The sequence below is a fragment of the Hyaena hyaena genome, unplaced genomic scaffold (genome assembly GCF_003009895.1).
Source record: "Hyaena hyaena isolate Hyena2069 unplaced genomic scaffold, ASM300989v1 scaffold_162, whole genome shotgun sequence".
In the NCBI taxonomy this organism is placed as follows: Eukaryota; Metazoa; Chordata; class Mammalia; order Carnivora; family Hyaenidae; genus Hyaena; species Hyaena hyaena.
In genome coordinates, this window is record NW_024080795.1 from 2501638 (window position 1) to 2521358 (window position 19721).

At 43.5% G+C, this 19721-nt stretch overlaps 1 protein-coding gene across 1 annotated transcript in view; it reads left to right on the top strand.

The window, feature by feature from the left end:
• Positions 1 to 2576: 2576 nt before the first annotated feature.
• FRMD7 (FERM domain containing 7) overlaps positions 2577 to 19721 on the top strand; it is a 46827-nt gene continuing 29682 nt past the window's right edge. Inside the window, exons 1-2 of the mRNA XM_039239852.1 lie at positions 2577 to 2826; positions 4337 to 4716. Of these exons, the coding sequence (XP_039095783.1) occupies positions 2577 to 2826; positions 4337 to 4716 (630 nt within the window). The remainder of the gene's footprint in view (positions 2827 to 4336; positions 4717 to 19721) is intronic.

The window sequence follows — 19721 nt, forward strand, 5'->3', positions numbered from 1 at the left end:
CAGTGAAGAAAATGTGTTTTAGTGAAAACCCCATCGTACTTTTCAAGCTGTCATATTTATTTAATAAAATTGATCATTGTCAAATATCAACACCACCCCTAGTGTTGCATTGATCATGGGCTGCATCCTTAAGTAAGAAAGAAGGACTTTACAGAATGATGATGGGAGTGGACAGGCAGGAAGAGAAAGGAAATAAGGCAACTACTTTTTAAAATAATGGCAGAGTTTAGCATAAGTTCAGTTTTGCGTCTTCAACCTGAGGACCAGGGCATTTAAAAAAATGTAAGTTTATTTATTTATTTTGAGGAAGGGAGAGAGAAAGAGAGAGCACATGTGGGGGAGGAGGAGAGAGAGAGGGATATAGAGAGAATCCCAAGCAGGCTCTGAGCTGACACAGCACAGAGTCCCATGCGGAGCTCGAATTCACCAACTGAGATCATGACCTGAGCCAAAACCGAGAGTCCAACTCTTAACTGACTGAGCCACCCAGGTGCCCCAGGACCAGGACTTTTCTTGACAGAAAAAAAGAAGATGAAACCAAAGCTGAGGCCTTCTGAGATCCCAAAAAGAGTAGAGAAGATCAGGTGTCCAGGTTGAGGATGAATCCTCCTAACACCTACAGGTACCAGGAGCAGTAGTGTCATTGCAGGGTGACCTTCTTTTAAGCCTGAACTGTTTATCTCCGGGTTGGATGGAGAGTTTTAAGACTATAATAATCTCAGCACCATATCTGACACAATCCTGTCTGATATCCCCCTGCCTGACACAATTCTGTCTTTATGGAAGCATGGTGGAAGGGAAGAAAAGCTGCAGTTTGTGAATTTCCAAAAGCACACTTCATTTCGATGGTTTTTAGAGCCCAGAGTCAAATTAAGAGGTTTGAATCATTTCTTTTTAAAAATTTTTTAATGTTTACTTATTTTTATGAGAGAGAGAGAGAGAAAGAGAAAGAGAGACAGAGGACAAGCAGGAGGGTGGGGGGGGGGGAGAGGACAGAGAGAGACAGAGAGACAAAGAATCTGAAGCAGACTCCAGGCTCTGAGCTGTCAGTCAGCACAGAGTGCAACGCAGGGCTCGAACTCTTGAACTGTGAGATCATGACCTGAGCCAAAGCCAGACGCTTAACCGACTGAGCCACCCAGGCACCCTTAGAAGTCTGAATCATTTCAAATCTTACACTTACCTGATTGCTAAGTGATGGTATTGGCCACTGCAGTGGGTACCCATTGGCTTACCCAGGGAGAGAATGTAGTGAGTCAGCTCACTCCATTCCCTTGGGAAAACATCATAAAGGCCACCAGGCCTCATTTTGTGAAAGACTTAGAGGGGAGGTAGTGCCAGGACGGAGCACTATTCACCCTAAATAAGAAAGCAAAGAACTGTCCAGGGATTTTTTTTTTATTGGTAGTGGTATGTACCCTTGGGATGTTTGTCTAGGAGCTGGTTTTTCAATTTATAATGACGAGGGATCTTTTGTACCTCTGTCAATAGTGAAATAGATACCCTACCCCTTCATAACGCAAAGTTTTTCAGACTTCAATGAGATGGAATTGATCTGGTATAGTAGAATGTACCTGGGTTTAGAGTTACAAAACTACATCACTTTAGGTGTGTAATCCTGGGCCAGTCACTTAACTCCTTAGTTCCCTGAGTTGTTGAGGAGTAATACAAATGATATAATGTGTATTTGGAATCTCATAAAGCAGGGTAAATTGGACCCTGCCACTTATAAGCTGTGTGGCCTTGGGCAAGTCACTCGGCCAATCTGAGACTGAGTTCTGGCAACTCTAAAGCTTGGATTTGGGGTATCAGGAAAAACTTTCCAAAGGATAAACCATTTATGTTGCTGAGCACGAGCTAAGGAGGTGAAGAGCAGGAGCTAGTGTGAGGGGGAGCGGGGGATGTGTGGTAATCCACACAAAGGAAAGATTGACGGCCAATATGGGAAAGAGAACATGGCTTTTTTATGGGGGAAAAAAAGTCAATCTGAGAATCAAGCTGAAGCAGAGGGAGTCAGCAGCTATATCATTCAGGCCAACTGGCCTATATATAAAGTTTGGGCTCGATCCTGAAGGTGGTAGAGAATCACTGAGGAGTTTAAGAAGCTCAAAGTGTGGGGGTGGGGCGCATGGATGGCTCTTTCGGTTAAGTGGCTGACTCTTGATTTTGGCTCATATCAGTATTTAACAGTTTGTGAGTTTGAGCCCCACGTTGGGCTCTGTGCTGACAACAATGAGCCTGCATGGGATTCTCTCTCTCCTTCTCTCTCTGCCCCTCCCCGACTCGTGCCTTTTCTCTCTCTCTCAAATTAAATAAACTTTACAAAAATTTTAATAAAAAGAATCTCCAAGTGGGAATATTTGCATCTGCTTACTCACTAATTTAGGCATCCATCCACTCAGTAAGCCAATATTTCATGAAATATGTGTTCTGAGTGCTGGAGATAGATGCCAGGCAGAATCTGGATGATGGCTTCAAGTTCAGTGGTTCCAATGTTAGTCAGCCTATGTCCTAATATACATTCCCCAATATCAATATTACAGCCTGATACGGAATGGTAGAGACAGACAGGAAGGATGGATATAAGAGATGTTAGTGAGGTAGAATTTCTAGAAGCAATTGATGCTGGTCTGGATGTAGGAATGGCCTTCAAATTTCTGTCTTGGATGACTGCTTGGATGGTGGCCCACATTCACCAAGACAGAGAACAGAATAAAAGGAGCACGTTTAGGGCGGGCGATAATGAGTTCTGTTTGGATTTACAAAATGGGGCTGTGGAAAGAGTTAGAGTCCCAGCTCTGGCAGCCTTGAACCATGGAACATCAGGTGAGTCACTTCACCTTTCTGAGCCTGTGCCCTTATCAGTAAAATTGGGATAATCATAGTACCTACCTCATGAAGTCGTTATGAAGATAAATGAATTACCCAATTCCTGACGCAAGGAAGGTAGTCAAGCCATGTTAATTCCCCTCTCCCTTGCTTGCAGACCTCTTTACTTCTACACTTTGCAAACCAACACAGAATGGTCTTTCACCCTCAACTTGGAGTTTCTTTGCGTAAGTCTTGATTTTGCAGCCCACCGCCAGGCAATAAGAGCTGTTTGCCTAGGTCTGTGCTTCCTCCTCAGGGGCTTCCCAGGGTTAATTCATCCTGGCTTTCTAGAGGTTTGCCTTTTGTTTAGTCAGTAGCCCCAGGGGATTTGCTCTTTCCCCCTGGAGCCATTAATCCTGGGAGGGTCCATAATAACTGTCTAGAGTTACCTAAAATAATGTTGGGCTTCCTTTAAGGAAGCAGATGGGAATAGCCAAACCCTTTGTGTTTACCTACATTTTAAATTAGTCTGTGGCAACTACTCATAGTTATGCTAATACCGTTAATAGTAATGATAACAGTACTAGACTAATAATCACAGATCATATTTATGGACAGCCTATGTTACATGTGTATTTTCCTTGGACTATTTCATGTCACATTCACACAAATCAAAGAAGTATCACTGTCTAGGGTAGTTACATAATCTCTCTGTGCGGTGAGCTTCTTCATCTGGAAAATGGGGATAATATTAGTACCCGCTCCATAGGATTGCTACAAAGGCTAAATGAATATGTAAATGAATAATACACAAATATGAATATGTAAATACATATGTAAAACACTTAGAAAGGAGCCAGTCTTTGCCCCACCAATGCCTTATGGAATTTGGCTTCAAATTTAGATGGTGAACACACATACTGATATTAGTGTCCAAGCAGCAATAAGGCCTGGAAGGAGGATGAGGTCTGGTATATCATTTTCCTCTTATTTTATAAGCATGTAAACTGAGGTGCAGAGAGGTCCACTTACCAAGGTCAGGTAACCACCAAGGTCAGGTTGCTACTTAATGAGTGAGTGAGCTGGGGTTCAAGCCCTAGTCTGTGTAGCTTTAAAACCTTGGCTGGTAACTGGTTACATCGTAGGTTCATGGCTCAAGTGGGGTCACTGTGCAGGTTGCGAAGCTTCCTGGTTTTCTAAGATCTCATGATATACCCTCCCTCTAAGTCCAAGCAGCCTGCCCCACGTAGATGCTCCATTAGTGTTGGGTGATGCACTGCCCCATCACCTCATCACCCCCCTGCCAGTATACTCAAGAAGTCCAAGAGAAGGAGCTCTGAAACCACGTCGGAAAAATCATCCTGGAATCCTAGGGTCCCAGTCCAGCTGAGGTTGGCTGGTTCTTTGCTCGGGTGGAGGGGGGGATCGATCTGTCATTGCAGGGGGCCCCAGCTGCCTGATGAATGCCTTTGTTTAAACTACTGAGTTTGCTTTGCCCCTCATAGCCTAAGGTTTGTTGATTCAGAGAATAAATTGAACCGAAAAAGAAAGGAAGTGCTTGTGCTTTGTCTGGCCCAGGGCCAGGCTGAGCAGCAGGCCAAGTGTGCTGGTCCCTCCCCTTTAGAGGCCCCGCACCTTCTGCTGTCACCCAGCTGCCGGGCCGCCCTCCGGATGCTCCATCTCAGAGGCGAGGCCTGGACTCAAGCCTTCCCACCCCCCCCACCCCCCTACCCCCTCCCCTTGCCCCTTCTCTACCCACCCCTGCAGCTGCAAGGAGGAGGGAACCTGCACTCCAGGGCGTTGGGGGTGCTGGGGGCGGTGACTGGGAACCATCTTCCGAGCTGGGTGGGCGGTGGTAGGGTGTTTGTTCAAGTCTGTACTCGTGGGAATCTCTACAGAGTTTCAGTGAGTTGGGGCTTTGCCACCCCTTCACTTTTCATCACGGTGCGTGGCCAGGCCATCAGCCCAGGCCTGGGAAGGACTAGCAGAGGCTTTGCAGCCAGAGCTAGAGCCTTCTGTAGGGCTTCTCCCCGTGAAACTGCCCAAAGAACAAGATTCCTCTGAATTCTATAGGATTTTCTCTGTTTCTTTCAAATGCCCTTCACCTCATATTTGCATCACTGTCCTGTCACAAATACAAACATATTACACATAAGAGCTTGGTCTTCACTTGTGCTTTAAGACAACTACAACTTGGCGACTTCGAAATTCTCAAGCTCACTGAGCTAATTGTTGTCTGGGGACCAAAAGGGGATGGCCTGAGGGGCAGAACCACCTGGGAGGCGGCCCAACTGAGCCAGCAATTTCCTAAAAGGACCCGGAGCCTGCTATCCCAGCAGCTGAGAGCAAGACCAGCCTTTGTGATACGAGGTGCCACTAAGCAGCCTGTCAGAACGGCAAGAACATCTGGTTAGATCAGTTCTTCTGCTGAGATCCACCCTCAGTAGTAGATCATCTGCACCTCGGGAGGTCACAGGGAATTGGCCAATGAAGTGCTGAGGCAAGGCACCACAGGGAAGATCTGCAGAAGGCTGCAGAGCTCAGGACGAATGGAAGGTGACAGGCGTTCAGGGGGGCGCTTCTCTGGGGGCCGTGGATCTCTCTGATGTATAACTTGTCTGTTCGAAACACAGCTGTTCTGCAAAAGCTGCAATTATTTACCCCCACAGAATCTTATTCCAGCCCTCTTTTCTTTATTCTCTCTCTTCTTTACCCACTTCCTCTTTCTCTGCTGTGTCTAAGGTGTGGGGCCAGAGAGGGGAGGTCTGTCTGGGTGAGCTGACCCCAGGCCCTGGAAGCATTTAGGCATGGCGCCTCACCACTAATCACTGGGCTTAGCTGTCTTGAACAAAAGGTCCTTTGTCCTCCATTGGTTCTATGATGATGAAATTCACCTTTCAACAGACTCAAACAAAGACAGAGGTTCTCCAGAATTTCACATTCAGAACATTTTAAGTGATTTCAAGAGATCTGTCACAAAGTTACCATCAATTGCCTTTAGTGCCCTGAGATGCCATTTCCAGGATTTTCCACTTACATTATTTCATTCAATCATTAGCTAACACAGTTTGGTAACCAGGTATGGTTATATTACTTCATTCATTCATCAGTCACTTGACAAGTTCTGAGGAGTATTCGCTGCTTCCATGCACTGTGTTGTCTCCTGAGGATACGTAGAAAAATAAGAAATTGTGCCTCACTTCAAAGACCTCGTAGCGTAGAGGAAGAACCAGAAGCGCAAATAGGTCCGCACACTACAGTGCGATGTATACAAATTACAGTGGCAAGGACAGTTTTTTAATGGCACAAAAGAAGAGGGCAACTAACCCAGACTGAAATGTACATGTTGGGAGGATGGTCAGAAAGGTTTCTTCGAGGGAGGTGATGTCTAACTTAAGCCTTCATGATCAGTGCTAATTAGTGAAATAAAAGGAGGGAGTTGGACTAGAGGTAAAGGGAGAAAGAGGGAAAGGCCTGCGGAGTAGCTCAATCTGACTGGATCTTACAGTTGAGGGCAGAGGGTTCTATGGGAGCCGTGAGAGACAGAGATGAGATAGGAGAGACAAGCATGGGCCAAGTCATAAAAAGGGATGTTTCATATGAAGAAATTAAGGTTCAGCAAGGCTTAAAATGAGCCCAAGGTCATACAACTGCAAGTTAGTACTTGAGACAGGAATTGAAGGAGTGTGTAGACTTCAGAGCTGCCTCTCCCTACCCCCCCACTTCTCCCCACAGCCTGCTGCCTCCAGACTTCTGGTACCCAGCAGGAAGTGAAAGCGCTTTTGCTGCTTTACCTAGCAATGGCAATGATGGTCATGAAGCTTTTCCACAATTTATATTTATATTTCAGTATTTAAAATTTTACACAAAAATTAAACTTTTCAGTATTTCGTTAAAATTCTCAGACAAAAAGAAGACAACCAACCAACAGCACAACCTAAATAGGCTAAGGAATTCACCTTCTGGAGAAAAGTATCCTAAGGTAATGATTAAGATTATGTGCCAAGATGGATATACATCTTTGTGTGCTAAGAAGATGTCTATCTTGGTGTTGTTTGCAATAACTAAAAGGAGAAAACAATTTATGTGTCCAACATGTGGGTGGTTTCCTATACAGCAACTAATGATGATGTTTATTTTTTTAAGATTTTATTTTTAAATAATCTCTACGCCGAACATGGGGTTTATTTATTATGAACTTACAACCCCAAGAGTCATATACTCCTCAGAGTAAGCCAACCAGGTGCCCCTACTAATGATATGTATTTTTTACCTTTTTTAAATGTTTATTTTATTTTCGAGAGAGAGACAGAGCGAGAGCACCTCAGCGGGGAGGAACAGAGAGAGGGGGACAGAGAATCTGAAGCAGGCTCTGTGCTGATAGCAGAGGGCCCAACACAGGGCTTGAACTCATGATCTGAGCCAAAATCAAGAGCTGACGCTTAAAAGTGTTACCATATCACATGCCTTGAGAATTATCTGGAAAGCGTTACCCTAAGGTCCTAATACTGTTTTTTGAGGGATGAGCTTATAAGCACTTTATATCTTCCTCTTGTTTTTCTGTTTCTTTTCCACCCTGATATTTTAACGGGCATATTTTGCTTTCCGAACGAGAGGGAGAAAACCTCAAAAACAATGAAAGAAACTTCATTTGAAAAAATGGTTGCTATATAAGTTCCATGTCCCACATAATCAAATTAGGGGACTCCTCTCAAAATGGCAGGGCCTCATGTTCTAATCGGCTCACAGCCATGTCATCCGATATGTGGAGGTTCTAGGCACTTGCCTCAAAAATATCAACTCCGTTGCTACTAGCCCACAATTACTACTCAATTTCTTTCCAATCTAAAAAGTAATGATGATAGCTAAGATATATCACAAGAATGTTTAGTTATTATGTACTAGGCACTAGTATAGGTATTTTACATGTATTAGTTCATGATAAATCCTCAGTGAAATAGGTGCTATTAATATCTCCATTTGACAGATGAGTAATCTGGGCAGAGAAGTATAGTAAGTGGAAGAAAGAGGATTGGAATGGGGCCCTCCAGGTTAAGAACGCATGCAGTTGACCACTGTATCCAGTCTTTATGGCTTGTCTTTCAAGAGTCACTGTGTTGGAGTTATCCTGATATTTACATCTTAAGCAGTTAGCTTTTGTGTGTGTTTGAAGTAATGATGCAGAAAACCAGTCAACAGTTTCAGGGGAAAACTGAGTTGGGTAAGCAGGACCTGAAATAGCCGTCAGCGGGCTTTCATGGGAGCAGATGGACAATGGAAATGGTTTAGATAAACGGACAGAGTTAGAAAGATAAGGTATAGGGTGGCTGAGAATTGCATGAGGTTGAAAAAGATAGGTCATTCTTTGGGACTCAATGGTATGTGGGGGTGGGGAGAGGTGGTATACATCCAAAGGGACACAGTGAGTTCTCCTAATTTGGTGAAGTCACGAACTCCCTGTAATATAGTCAGCACTTACCCTGAAACATAGTAGGTGCTCAATAACTATCTGTGGAAGCACGGAAAGAATGAATCATCTTCCTGTCATCAGCTGCCAGGCAGCTAATCCCTGCTTCAGTGAGCTTGCTGATGAAATGTCACTTAGCTAATAAAACATTCTAGGAAGTCAAGTCTTAAGGGGGATATGGCACAAATATTTCATGTATTACAGTAACAACATTTCCCTGGACCAAACCTGCACCCATGTAAAACCGTGTGGTCACCAGTAAACCCTCACTGACTGTCAGAGATGAGAGATGTTGTGACTCAGGCTCCCCCAAAGTTCAATGAAAGAGAGGTCATCTCTCCTCTTAGTAGCCTATAGCCTACAAAGGCTCCTTAAGTCAGGTCCGTTTGGAGATGCCACCACGAACATGTTTGTTCGTTTCTGCATTTGTAGGAACATGGACTAGAACCTCGTAAGGTGGGACGAGCAAATGTCAAATTCAACATTCAGAAGGGAGGAATATGTTTGGTTTTGATTTATAAATGGCAATGAGTCAGCTTAACCAGATCCTTCTGCACAAATAATTCCACCTAAGGAATTAAAGGAGCAACATATTGGAGAAGCTTGCTTTGGGAGTGTGCAACGAATTTTAAGTCCCAAAGGCTAGTATATCTTGAGACTCCAGTTTCCCACTAAAGACTGCTAGTAAGTAATAATTCCTGCCACTACTCCCTTCCCGGATCCCCCCAACTGAACATTTTGCAGGTTAAACCATATTTTGTCTTTCTTTCTCATATGCTAGAGTTTTAGAGGTACAGTACTTAAAAAAAATATATGAATACAAATTTTCCTGAGCTTGGCTGCGCTTGTCCCTGAGTACAGTAAGAGAATCCCAGACAACTGTTTTGAGTTATGTTGCAGGTCCTAACAATAGATCTGCCATATTGAAATAACCTGGAGGAGGGAGGATGGCAGAGGTCCGCGAACCTGGCATCAGCCCCAGACTAAGCCAGACAAAGCAAAATGGGCAGCCTCTAGGGTTTGGGTTGTACAGCCCAGGCTATGAGTCAGCACTCAAGACTTGGATGGCTGTATGCAGGGTAGACTAGAAGGAAAGGGGTAGGTTGCCACGATCAGGCCCAAGAGTTCAGTTTTGGTGCTAAGCCACGGGTTCAGCAAATCGCTACTCTGTGCAGGACACAGGTGACTATCCGTCAAGAGGAGAGCAGAGCTTATGGAATCTAGCCAGCTGCCATTGTGGGATCCAGCACCAAACAGCAGAAGCCCAAGTAAAAGACTAGGTGAATAAGGGTCAGGAACTCAGACAGATGTCTACGTGGGGAAAGAGGCATGAAATACCAGTCTTAAGTGACTTCTTCAAGGGTGGAGCTTGGCAAGAGGCCAAGTTAGGACTGAGTCAAGCACCCCTTATAGGCTTCTTGCTGCAGGGCGGATCTGGTCCCTCAGTGTAGTCCACAGGTGTTGACAAGCAACAAGCTCACCTGGCTAATGTGGGGGTGTTGACAGAGTGCACGAATGAGATGCTTTGTGACAGGGCAATTAGCCTGAGTGATAGCTCACATGACCTCACATCTTGCTAATCAGTTAGAAGCCTTTGGAAGTTTATGATTCTTTTTCATTTTTGAATCCAGCTTTAACACATGATGGGACAAATTCATTACAGAAAGGTGAGAAAATTCTGGCAACAAAAAGAAAAAATGCAAATAAAATCCCATCACCTAGATTTCAACATTTTGGTGAATATTTTATATATTGATATATTACTTTCTTATGGATCCCCAAACTTGACACATGCCTCCCCCATTTCATTTAATTTGCAATGGTTTCCTGAATAGAATTTTTAAAGATTTTCTGTACAGTCAACACAGCTTCTCCACAGTAACCCTAGTACATTGCATTTCACGGCCTCTTATTAAGTAGATGTTTTAAAAGACCTTATTCTTTAATGGCTTCTTTATAGACTTTCTGTGAAATTCATAACCTGTCAGAACAGAGTGGCTTCCAACCGGCTCAGAGCCCCGCTGGGCGACATACTGAGCACTCCTTCTAAATGCAGTAAAACTGATTCTAGGAAGGAAGAGACAGGAAGGGAGAGACCTTGGAGTTGTAAGCAGGAGAGAAGTTATGAGTCAACAGTACAGTCAAAAGGTGAGAAAAAGTAAAGTTAGGAAAAAAGCAGCGTGACCATGGAAGGAAATTGTGAATCAAAGGAACGAGTTTCAGGTGCTTAGCTCTTTCTTGTCCTTCATACACCTAGACCTCAGTTTTTCCTTTACATTTAAGGATAGCCTGGTGTAATGAAATGAGCTCATTTCCAGCTCTGCTTTTAACCTGCAGAAAGCCCTTGGTCAAGTCTCTTCCTTGCTCTGGATCCAAATCTCCTCACTTATAAAATGAAGGGGCCAGACTATATGACATCTAATGGTCTCCCTTGTGTCCTGAGTGTCATATATTGCTAGATATATACAGAAGGTTTCATTGACTTCAAGTTTAAAAGAAAACTCCAGCTACTGTTTGGAATCTGGTTGTGCATCATGCACATCACATGGATTTAGTGCTAAAGCATTACATGGAAACAAACAATTATAATTGTTTTAATTACTCAGAGTACCTAGCAATTTCGACAAGACTTGGGAGCACTGTCTTGAGAATGCTATTATTACACTGTCACTTTTCAACAGCCTTTCCAATATAGGCATGGTAATTTCAGTGTCCCAGGAGTGGGGGTAAGATTGCTATTAGGGAGGTACTCTTGGGTTTTTTGTTTCTTTTTTTCCCTTTAGTGTGAAGGGTAACTCTGAGCAATGAGACACCATCCAGCAAAGAGTGTGAATCAGATGCAACCTGTCTAGATCATTGCCAGGCCTACATAAGGCCTCAGACAATGACACCATCATTCCCTTGTAGCTTTAAAAAGGTGTCTGCCAGAAAGTATCATCGATCAGGTACTAAACTAGCTTTTTGATTCCAGAGCGCTTTTCTGGACATTAGTTTTGTCAGTATCAGTATGGCTATGGGTAAAGAGGGTGGAAGTCGGGCAGCTTCTCCGTTTGATACTCCCAGACCTCTCCCCACCCCAAGACAACCACATGGGCTGGAAATCTTTCTGAGCAGTTAATCCTAAGCACCTTCAAGCCTTCCATCTATTACATACGCAGTACTTTGAACGGCTTTGTATTTTCAGAAATAAAATAAAAACCACTTGTAACTTGGAGTGAATTTCACACATGCGCAGGAAAATACAAGGGTTGTTCCTCTGCTTACTCCCCGCTAGAAAATCTTAAGTACCCAGTTAAAACTGTGCTTCCCTCCAGGGTTTATCGCTGAGCCTATGGACTCCTTGGAAAGGGCCTCAGTTGACTTCCTACTTATTCTTTGTTCTCTGATGTTTCTAACTGCACCTTGCTCTACACCAGATGCTAAAAGACTAGACTGCCTGCAGAGAGGGCTCCATTTTAGAATGAACTGCTTCTACCTGGTAATTAGCCTCTTACCACTCTTAGTGGTTCTTTTTACTGGGAGTTCAACCCTCCAGAAGGGCCACAGCTTAGGCAACAATTTCTTCTGCCCTGTCCTGAAGGAGCTCCATTTCCTAATTTCCTGGGTGGTACCCAGTGCAAACTTTGAAATCATGCTCAACTTCTTTCTTGGGAAACTGGTCGCATCTGACTCTATTGGTAAATGTGTGAGACATGGGTCTTATTTATTTATTTATTTGTGCAATGTCATGATATTTGCATTTTTTGAATGTTTGTTTATTTTTGAGAGAGACAGAGTATGAGTGCGGGAGGGGCAGAGAGACAGGGAAATACAGAATCTGAAGCAGTTTCCAGGCTGTGAGCTATTAGCACAGAGCCTGACGGTGGCCTCAAACTCACGAACCATGAGACCATGACCTGAGCTGGTCAGATGCTCATCCAACTGAGCCACCCAGGTACCCGAAGATATTTGCATTTTTAAGGAAAAACAAAACAGCTTTTTAGAAGGAGCAGTCCCAGGGTTTAGTCCCTAAGGTGTTCTGGGATTTTTGGATGTAGCCTGTGGAAGACAGGGAAGGAAAAAGACTTACCTCTTGAGGGGTCCAAACTCTCTGTAAATGAGGTGTAAGCCTGTTGCTGTTTATAAACAGAGAGCTAGACTGAGGTGAAGGAGTGTAGACCAAGGTGCAGAACAAGACTTTCCCACATGGCTGAAATTAAATCAGCATCATTGAAAACATTCTAATCCTGGAAGTGTATCAAATGGTACCAAAATACAGAAATATCTCTGGACTCTATTCTACTCAGTACAAATCAGATACTCTCACTAGAAGTGCTCTGCATGGTTCTGGGTTCCAGAATGACATTCAGAGTTCAGTATGTAACGAGGAAAAGGAGAGATGGAAATCGGCCATCTGGTTGGCCAGAAGGGTCTAGTTCATAATCGTCTACATAAAGATGCTGAGTGGCAATGTGCTTATACTATCCCAGATAGAAGCAACTATCAGCCAGTTCCAGGGTGGGTGATCGGGGTAAGTTGTGAATGGGATAATACACAGGAAAGCTCTCAGATGCACCATAAAAACCCAAAAGAAAATTCCAAGTGGGTGACTTTAGAAGGAACCAGGGAACACATCAGAGAAGAGTGTCAAAAACATATTTTGTAAGTGTACGCCAGCAGAAAGCTTTTGATAACGACAAGCTGTGATTTTCCTTCCAGACTGGTGCAAAGGGTAGGGAGTGAGTGTCAAAGGAGGGGCTCAAGTATGCGCAGACATTGGTGAGGAATGTTCCAAGCATCCCCACTCTCAGAGAGGTGGGTATGGGAAGAATTCAGTAGCAAGGAGTGGTGGGAGGTGAGGGGGGCAAGCTGCCAGGAGAGCCCCTTCTTGTACACGTGGTCGGTGGGCCAACTGGCAAAGTGACAAACGTCGGGGATGAGAAGGGCGATGCAGAAGGGTATATAAAAGGCGGCAGAGTGTAGCCTAAGTTCAGCCACGGTGTAAGCAAACTCCGACCCTGGCAGAAGACAAGTGGGAGGCCAGGGGAAGCAAACATCAGGACCTTGAGTCCCATCATGCTCCCGCACCTCTCCAAGCCCTATGGCACCGACCACGGGGAGATGTCTCACACTTCACCTCCTTGTCTGCCGAAGGCCACGCTGCCATCTATCGTCTCTCACTCAAACTGCTGCAGCAGCCCCTCCTTCTCCATCCGTTCCTTCCTCCCTTGTCCTTCAAAGCATAGTGGCAGACCAGCAGCCAGATCAGTCTTACCTACAAGCTTGTGAGAAGTAAATACACATTCTTAGGCTCCACCTCACACCTATTGAATCCGAATCTGTATTTTTTTTTAAAGTTTATTTATTTTGAGAGAGAGAGAAAGGGTAAGTGGGGAAGGGGCAGAGAGAAGGAGAGACAAAATCCCAAGCAGTTTCTGTGCCATTAGCAGGGAGCCTGACACGGGGCTCAAACCTACAAACTGCAAGATCATGACCTGAGCTGGGATCGAGAGTTGAATGCTCAAGAAAATGTCGGAGGCGGGGGGGACTCCTGGGGGGCTCAGTCAGTTAAGCATCGGACTCTCGGTTTCAGCTGAGATCATGATCTCATGGTTCATGTCAGTGGGATTCTCTCTCCCTCTCTCTCAGTGACCCTCCCCCGCTCACTCTCCCTGCCGAAGTAAATTAAAAAACTTTAAAAAATGTAAAGAAAAAAGAGTTGGACACTCAGCCATCTGCGCCACCCAGGCACCCTCCACCCCAATCCTTTTCTTTAAAGTTTATTTATTTCTTTTGAGAGAGAGGGAGAAAGTGTACATGGGGAAGGGGCAGAGAAGACAGACAGACCAATCTGTATTTTAACAAGATCTCCAGGTGATTCTTATGCACTTTGCACTTTGGGAGTCTCTGCCCTAACTGCTGCCAGGATGGCATTCCTGAAACCCAGCTCTGACCATGTCACCTTCCACTTAACGCCGGCGGTCCTCACCTCAAAGCCTCTTGCAGGTGTATCACCTCTCCTGGCACAAAAGGCCCGTCTTAGTAAGGCTCCTGCCCCCTTTTCCAGTCACTGTCCCACTTGCTCCCTCACAAACACTCCGCTGCTGGCAGTTTCGCTCACACCAAGCTTTCTAATCTCTGCCTCTGACATCTCTCTCCTAGCCTTCTCTTCACCTGGCTGAGCCCACATCTCGTTTCCTCTCTTGGAATCAGTGTCTCCTGCAGTAGGAATCCGTTGCGCTACGCTCTTTCCCATCTTCTGAGTTAGGTGCCCATTGGATATGGTCTCCTCTTACCCCCCTACTTACACGCTTCCACAAGGGTACTTGGCCCCAACTACTGCGGTTACCTGCTGATGTACCTGCCTTGCCTGCCAGCCTGTTATGTTTTCCTTTGTGGTAATGCCTGGGTCCATTTCACCTCAGTATTCCTGGAGTCCAGGAAAGTAACTGGCACAGAATAGGTGCTCAGTAATGTGTGTTGCACCAAAGAGACAAGAGAAAGGTCGCAAAAGAGTAGAGGCAACATAGAAGGACAAAGTCAAGGGCATCAAAAGTAAGCCTGGAGGGGCGCCTGGGCGGCTCAGTCAGTTGAGCATCCGACTTCGACTCAGGTCATGACCACATGGTTCGTGGATTCAAGTCCCGCATCGGGCTCTGTGCTGCCAGCTCAGAGCCTGGAGCCTGTCTTCAGATTCTGTGTCTCCCTCTTTCTCTGACCCTCCCCTGCTCATGCTGTCTCTCTCTCTCTCTCAAAAATAAATAAAAACATTAAAAAAAAAAAAGTAAGCCTGGAGTTTGGGTGGGGGCAGGGGGATTACTATAGAAAAACAAAAAGAATTGGGTAAAGAGAACACAAAATGGAGAAAAACATGCTAAAGGGGGAGGTGAGGGAATAGCTTTTAAAGGCTTTATTAAGGAGAAAGCTAAAATTGATGAAGTTCTCTTCCTGTTTTTTTCATGTGGCTATTATGGTTGAGTCTCACCTATGGAAATATGGAATCAGAGCATTAACAAGCCTGAAAGGCAATTCATTCACTTGCCAGTGAAGGAATTATCAACAGACACTGGTTTCTATGAGGGCAATCGTTAATATTCCTGATCTTGAATATTCAAATAAAAGCTGCCCTTATCAAAACGGACCCCTTGGGTGATCCAAATGCCAACAGCTAGATGTCCAGACATTAGAGTTTGTCCAAGACAGTCCTGGTTTACATCTGTTATGACAATATAATAATTACGAATACCACGGGGGTGCCTGGTGGCTCAGTCAGTTGAGCAATTGAGTGTCAGACTCTTGATTTCAGCTCAGGTCATGATCTCATGGTTTGTGAGATCAATCCCCATGAAGGGCTCTGCATTGACAGCAAGGAGCCTGCTTGGGATTCTCTCTCTCCTCTCTGCCCCCCCCCCCCCGCCACGTGCATGCTCTCTTTCTCTCTCTCTGTCTCAAAATAAATAAATAAGCATAAAAAATAATTACTAGTACCCCTGTCAACTTTCAAAAGTGTGCTAGTTTGGATGATAAATTACATGGTCATCCTATAGTTAACCCTTCATGAGCTCTTCTATGGACCAGATGCGATGTAAAGTACTCAACCTTAGTATCGTCATTTGATGCTCTCTATTAATTTTTAAAAATTGAGATGCAATTTACATACCACAAGATTCATCCTTTAAAAAATTTTTAATGTTTATTTTTGAGAGAGAGAGAAAGAGAAATAGCGTGTGAGCAGGAGAGGGGCAGAGAGAGAGGGAGACTGAGAATCTGAAGCAGGCTCCAGGCTCTGAGCTGTCAGCACATTGCCCAACATGGGGCTCGAACCCACAAACCATGAGATCACAACCTGATCTGAAGTCAGATGCTTAACTGACTGAGCCACCCAGGTGCCCCAAGATTCATCCTTTTAAACTGTACAATTCAGTGGTTTTTAGTATATTCAAGGCATTGTGCAAACATCATAACCATTGAATTCCAGAATATTTCCATCTTTCCAGAAACAAACCCCATACTAATTAGCAGTCATTCCCCATTCCACCCAGTCCCCAATCTCTATGGATTTGCCTGTTCTGGACATTCATAAAAGTGGAATCATATAATATATGTTTGGCTTCTTATAATCCTGTTTTAGAATTAAGGAAACTGAAACTCAGATTAAATAGCCTGCCCAAGATCACCCATCTAGCAGATAGAGAGCAGAACTAGACCCAGGTGTGTCTGGCTCCAGGACCCACATTCTTAGCCACCATGATGTGCTGCCTCCTAATATTTATTGTAGGTACTCAGCACATTCTTGGAACTCTTTTTTGGCCTTCCATAACTGAGCACATTCTTTCCAAAATGCCTCACAAATCTTCATTATTTCAGAGTGGATTTAATGTTTGGAAAGAGCCAAAGTCATAAAGACCAGATATGGTAACTAAAAGTGGGCCGTCAAGCTGGGTCAATGCTATGGACTGAATCGTGTCCCACCCAAGTTAAGCCTCTGATCCCCAGTGTAACTAATGTGATTATATTTGGAGATAGGGCTTTTAGGAAGTAATTAAGGTTAAGTCCGATCATAAGAGTGGAGTCTTGATCCAATAGGTTTGGTGCCCTTAGAAGAAGAGAGGGGCCACTGGCTGGCTCAGTTAGTTGTGCTTTGTTGAGCTCAGGGTCATGAGTTCAAGCCCAAGGTTGGGTGTGGATATTAGTTAAAAATAAAATCTTGGGGCGCCTGGGTGGCTCAGCTGGTTAAACGTCCGACTTCACTCAGGTCATGATCTCACAGTTCATGGGTTCGAGCCCCGCATCAGGCTCTGTGCTGACAGCTCAGAGCCTGGAGCCTGCTTCGGATTCTGTGTCTCCCTCTCTCTTTGCTCCTCCCCAGCTCATGCTCTGTCTCTGTCAAAAATAAATAAACATTAAAAAAAATTGTTAAATAAAATCTTAAAGAAAAGAAAACAGCGTTATCTCTCTCCTATGTGAGGACACAGTGAGAAAGCAGCCATCTGCAAGCCAGGAAGATAGGTCTCACAGAACCTAACCTTGCTAGTGGTACCTGGATTTCAAACTTCCATCCTTCAGAACTAATGAGAAATAAACGTTTGTTGTTTAAGTCACCCAGTCTATGGCATTTTGTTATGGCAGCCAAAGCTAATACAGTCATATTTGGGGATAAAAAGAGAGCCATAATCATAAAGTCAAAAGAATGAGTGATTATCATCTGTGACTTCAAGAACAACTTCCTGAGGGGAACATGAGAAATATTTTGAATGCGGAAATCAGCACTGGAAACAGGAAAAATATCTATAAGGCTTTTTTGTATGGGATTATGCATTTAGATTTTATAGTGTCTCACATTTCTCTGAAAAATATAACATCTATAAGGAAAAATTAAAAATAACTGATTATGCTACTGTTAATAATATGCTGTATTTTGTTTCAGTTTATACTTTTCTTAAATCTTAATTATATAGTCTATATTTTATAAAGTACACAAAAATATATAAATACATTAGAGTCTCCTTATCTATGTGGTTAAAGGAGGTTGCTGGTCAGTTAATTGATAAAATTTGTTAAAAGTAGAAAATCATGAGTACACACACAGACACTTTAAGCTTCTAATTTTTAAAAAAACAATTTAATGTTTGAGAGAGAGAGAGAAAGAGAGAGAGCACATGAGCAGGACACAGACAGTAAGGGGGAGACAGAGAATCCCAGGCAGGCTTCTTGCTGTCAGCCCAAGGCCTGATTCAGGGCTCAGACCCAAGAACCATGAGACTATGATCTGAGCCTAATTCAAGAGTCAGACACTTAACTGACTGAACCACCCATTTGCCCCAATCTTCTAATTCATTTTAAGATTTTATTTTTTTAAGTAATTTCTATACCCAACGTGGGGCTCGAACTCACAACCCCCAGATCAAGTGTTGCATGCTCCACCCACTGAGCCAGCCAGGTGCCCCTGAAACTTCTAATTTTGACATAAAACATATACATTGTTATTCATATGCCAATCTTTTGCTGTAGGGTCAGAGCTTTTTTGAGTAAAGACTTCTAATTCCCTTTGTCTTTCTTCCATAAACCACACTGGTAATTCATCATCTATGATTTTCAGCATTCACTTATTTAATGTGGAAAAAGAATGTAGATGCTTGCAAAGCAATTTGAGTACAGAATCCTTCTGGACTTTTCTCCTGCAATATTTTACTGCTGTCATATCCAAAACTAATTTGACAACACATTTTTGGGGATTCCTCCCTTACTGAGTTTTAGCAAAGTGATGAACGTAGTTTTCACAGAAACAATTCTTGCTTTTAGTGTTCATAAATCTTTGGTGTACATACCATGTACTTTGTGTAATTATAATAACAAGTAGAACCACCAAAAATATGTTCAAGAAAATAATTATTACTGTACATGGAACTCAATTGATGGGTGTAGAAGTATACAACCATTAGCATAGTCTACTAGTGATGAACTTTCATCATGACACAGGCATCAGCCAATGTGTTAAAGAGGGAATGTAAAGCATTCTCTGTGCATCATTGAGTGGAATTTCATTAAGAGAGCTTTTACTGTCCTTCTCATTAAAAAAAAAAAAAATCCAGGGGCGCCTGGATGGCTCAGTTGGTTAAACGTCTGACTTCAGCTCAGGTCATCATCTCATGGTTCGTGAGTTTGAGCCTCAAATGGGGCTCTGCTCTGTCGGTGCAGATACAGAATTAATTAATTAATTAAAAAATCCAGATACTTACAATGTAGAAAGCTTAAAGTTCCTCTTAATCTATCCTCTCTCCAAGGATAAAGTTGTTAACATTTGCTGTGTGTTTTTGCAGACTCTCATATGCATTTATGTTATATATATGTGCGTTGCTTAAATCATATGATGGCCAGGCACTGTACTGAAGCTTTGGTGTGAATTATCTTGTTTAATTCTCACAACTCCAGGAGATAAATCTACTATTTTTAAGTTTATTTATTTATTTTGAGAGAGAGAGAGCATGCACACGCATGTGTGCACACGAGCAGGGAAGGGGCAGAGAGAGGGGTAGAGAGAGAATCCCAAACAGGCTCCATTCTGTCAGCACAGAGCCTGATGCAGGGCTTAATTCCACGAACCATGAGATCATGACCTGAGCCTAAATCAAGAGTGACTCTCAACGGTCTCAACCACCCAGGTCCCCCAAGATAATAGTACTATTATCTCCATTTCACAGATGAGTAAACTGAGGCTCTAAAAGATTTAGTAACATGACCCAGGTCACACAGTGACTAATTTCTTCTTTCTCCTGAAAGAACTGTCTTACTAATGTGCAGGAATCAAGTTAATTGTTTGGATCCACTCATCTATTTATTCAGCAAACATTTATTGAATGTCCACTCTTTACCAGGCACTGTACTTTCTGCCAGGTATTCAAACACATGGTTTCTGTCATTAGGTACCTGGAAAAGGCAGGTTAATCTGTGAGCTAAAATATTT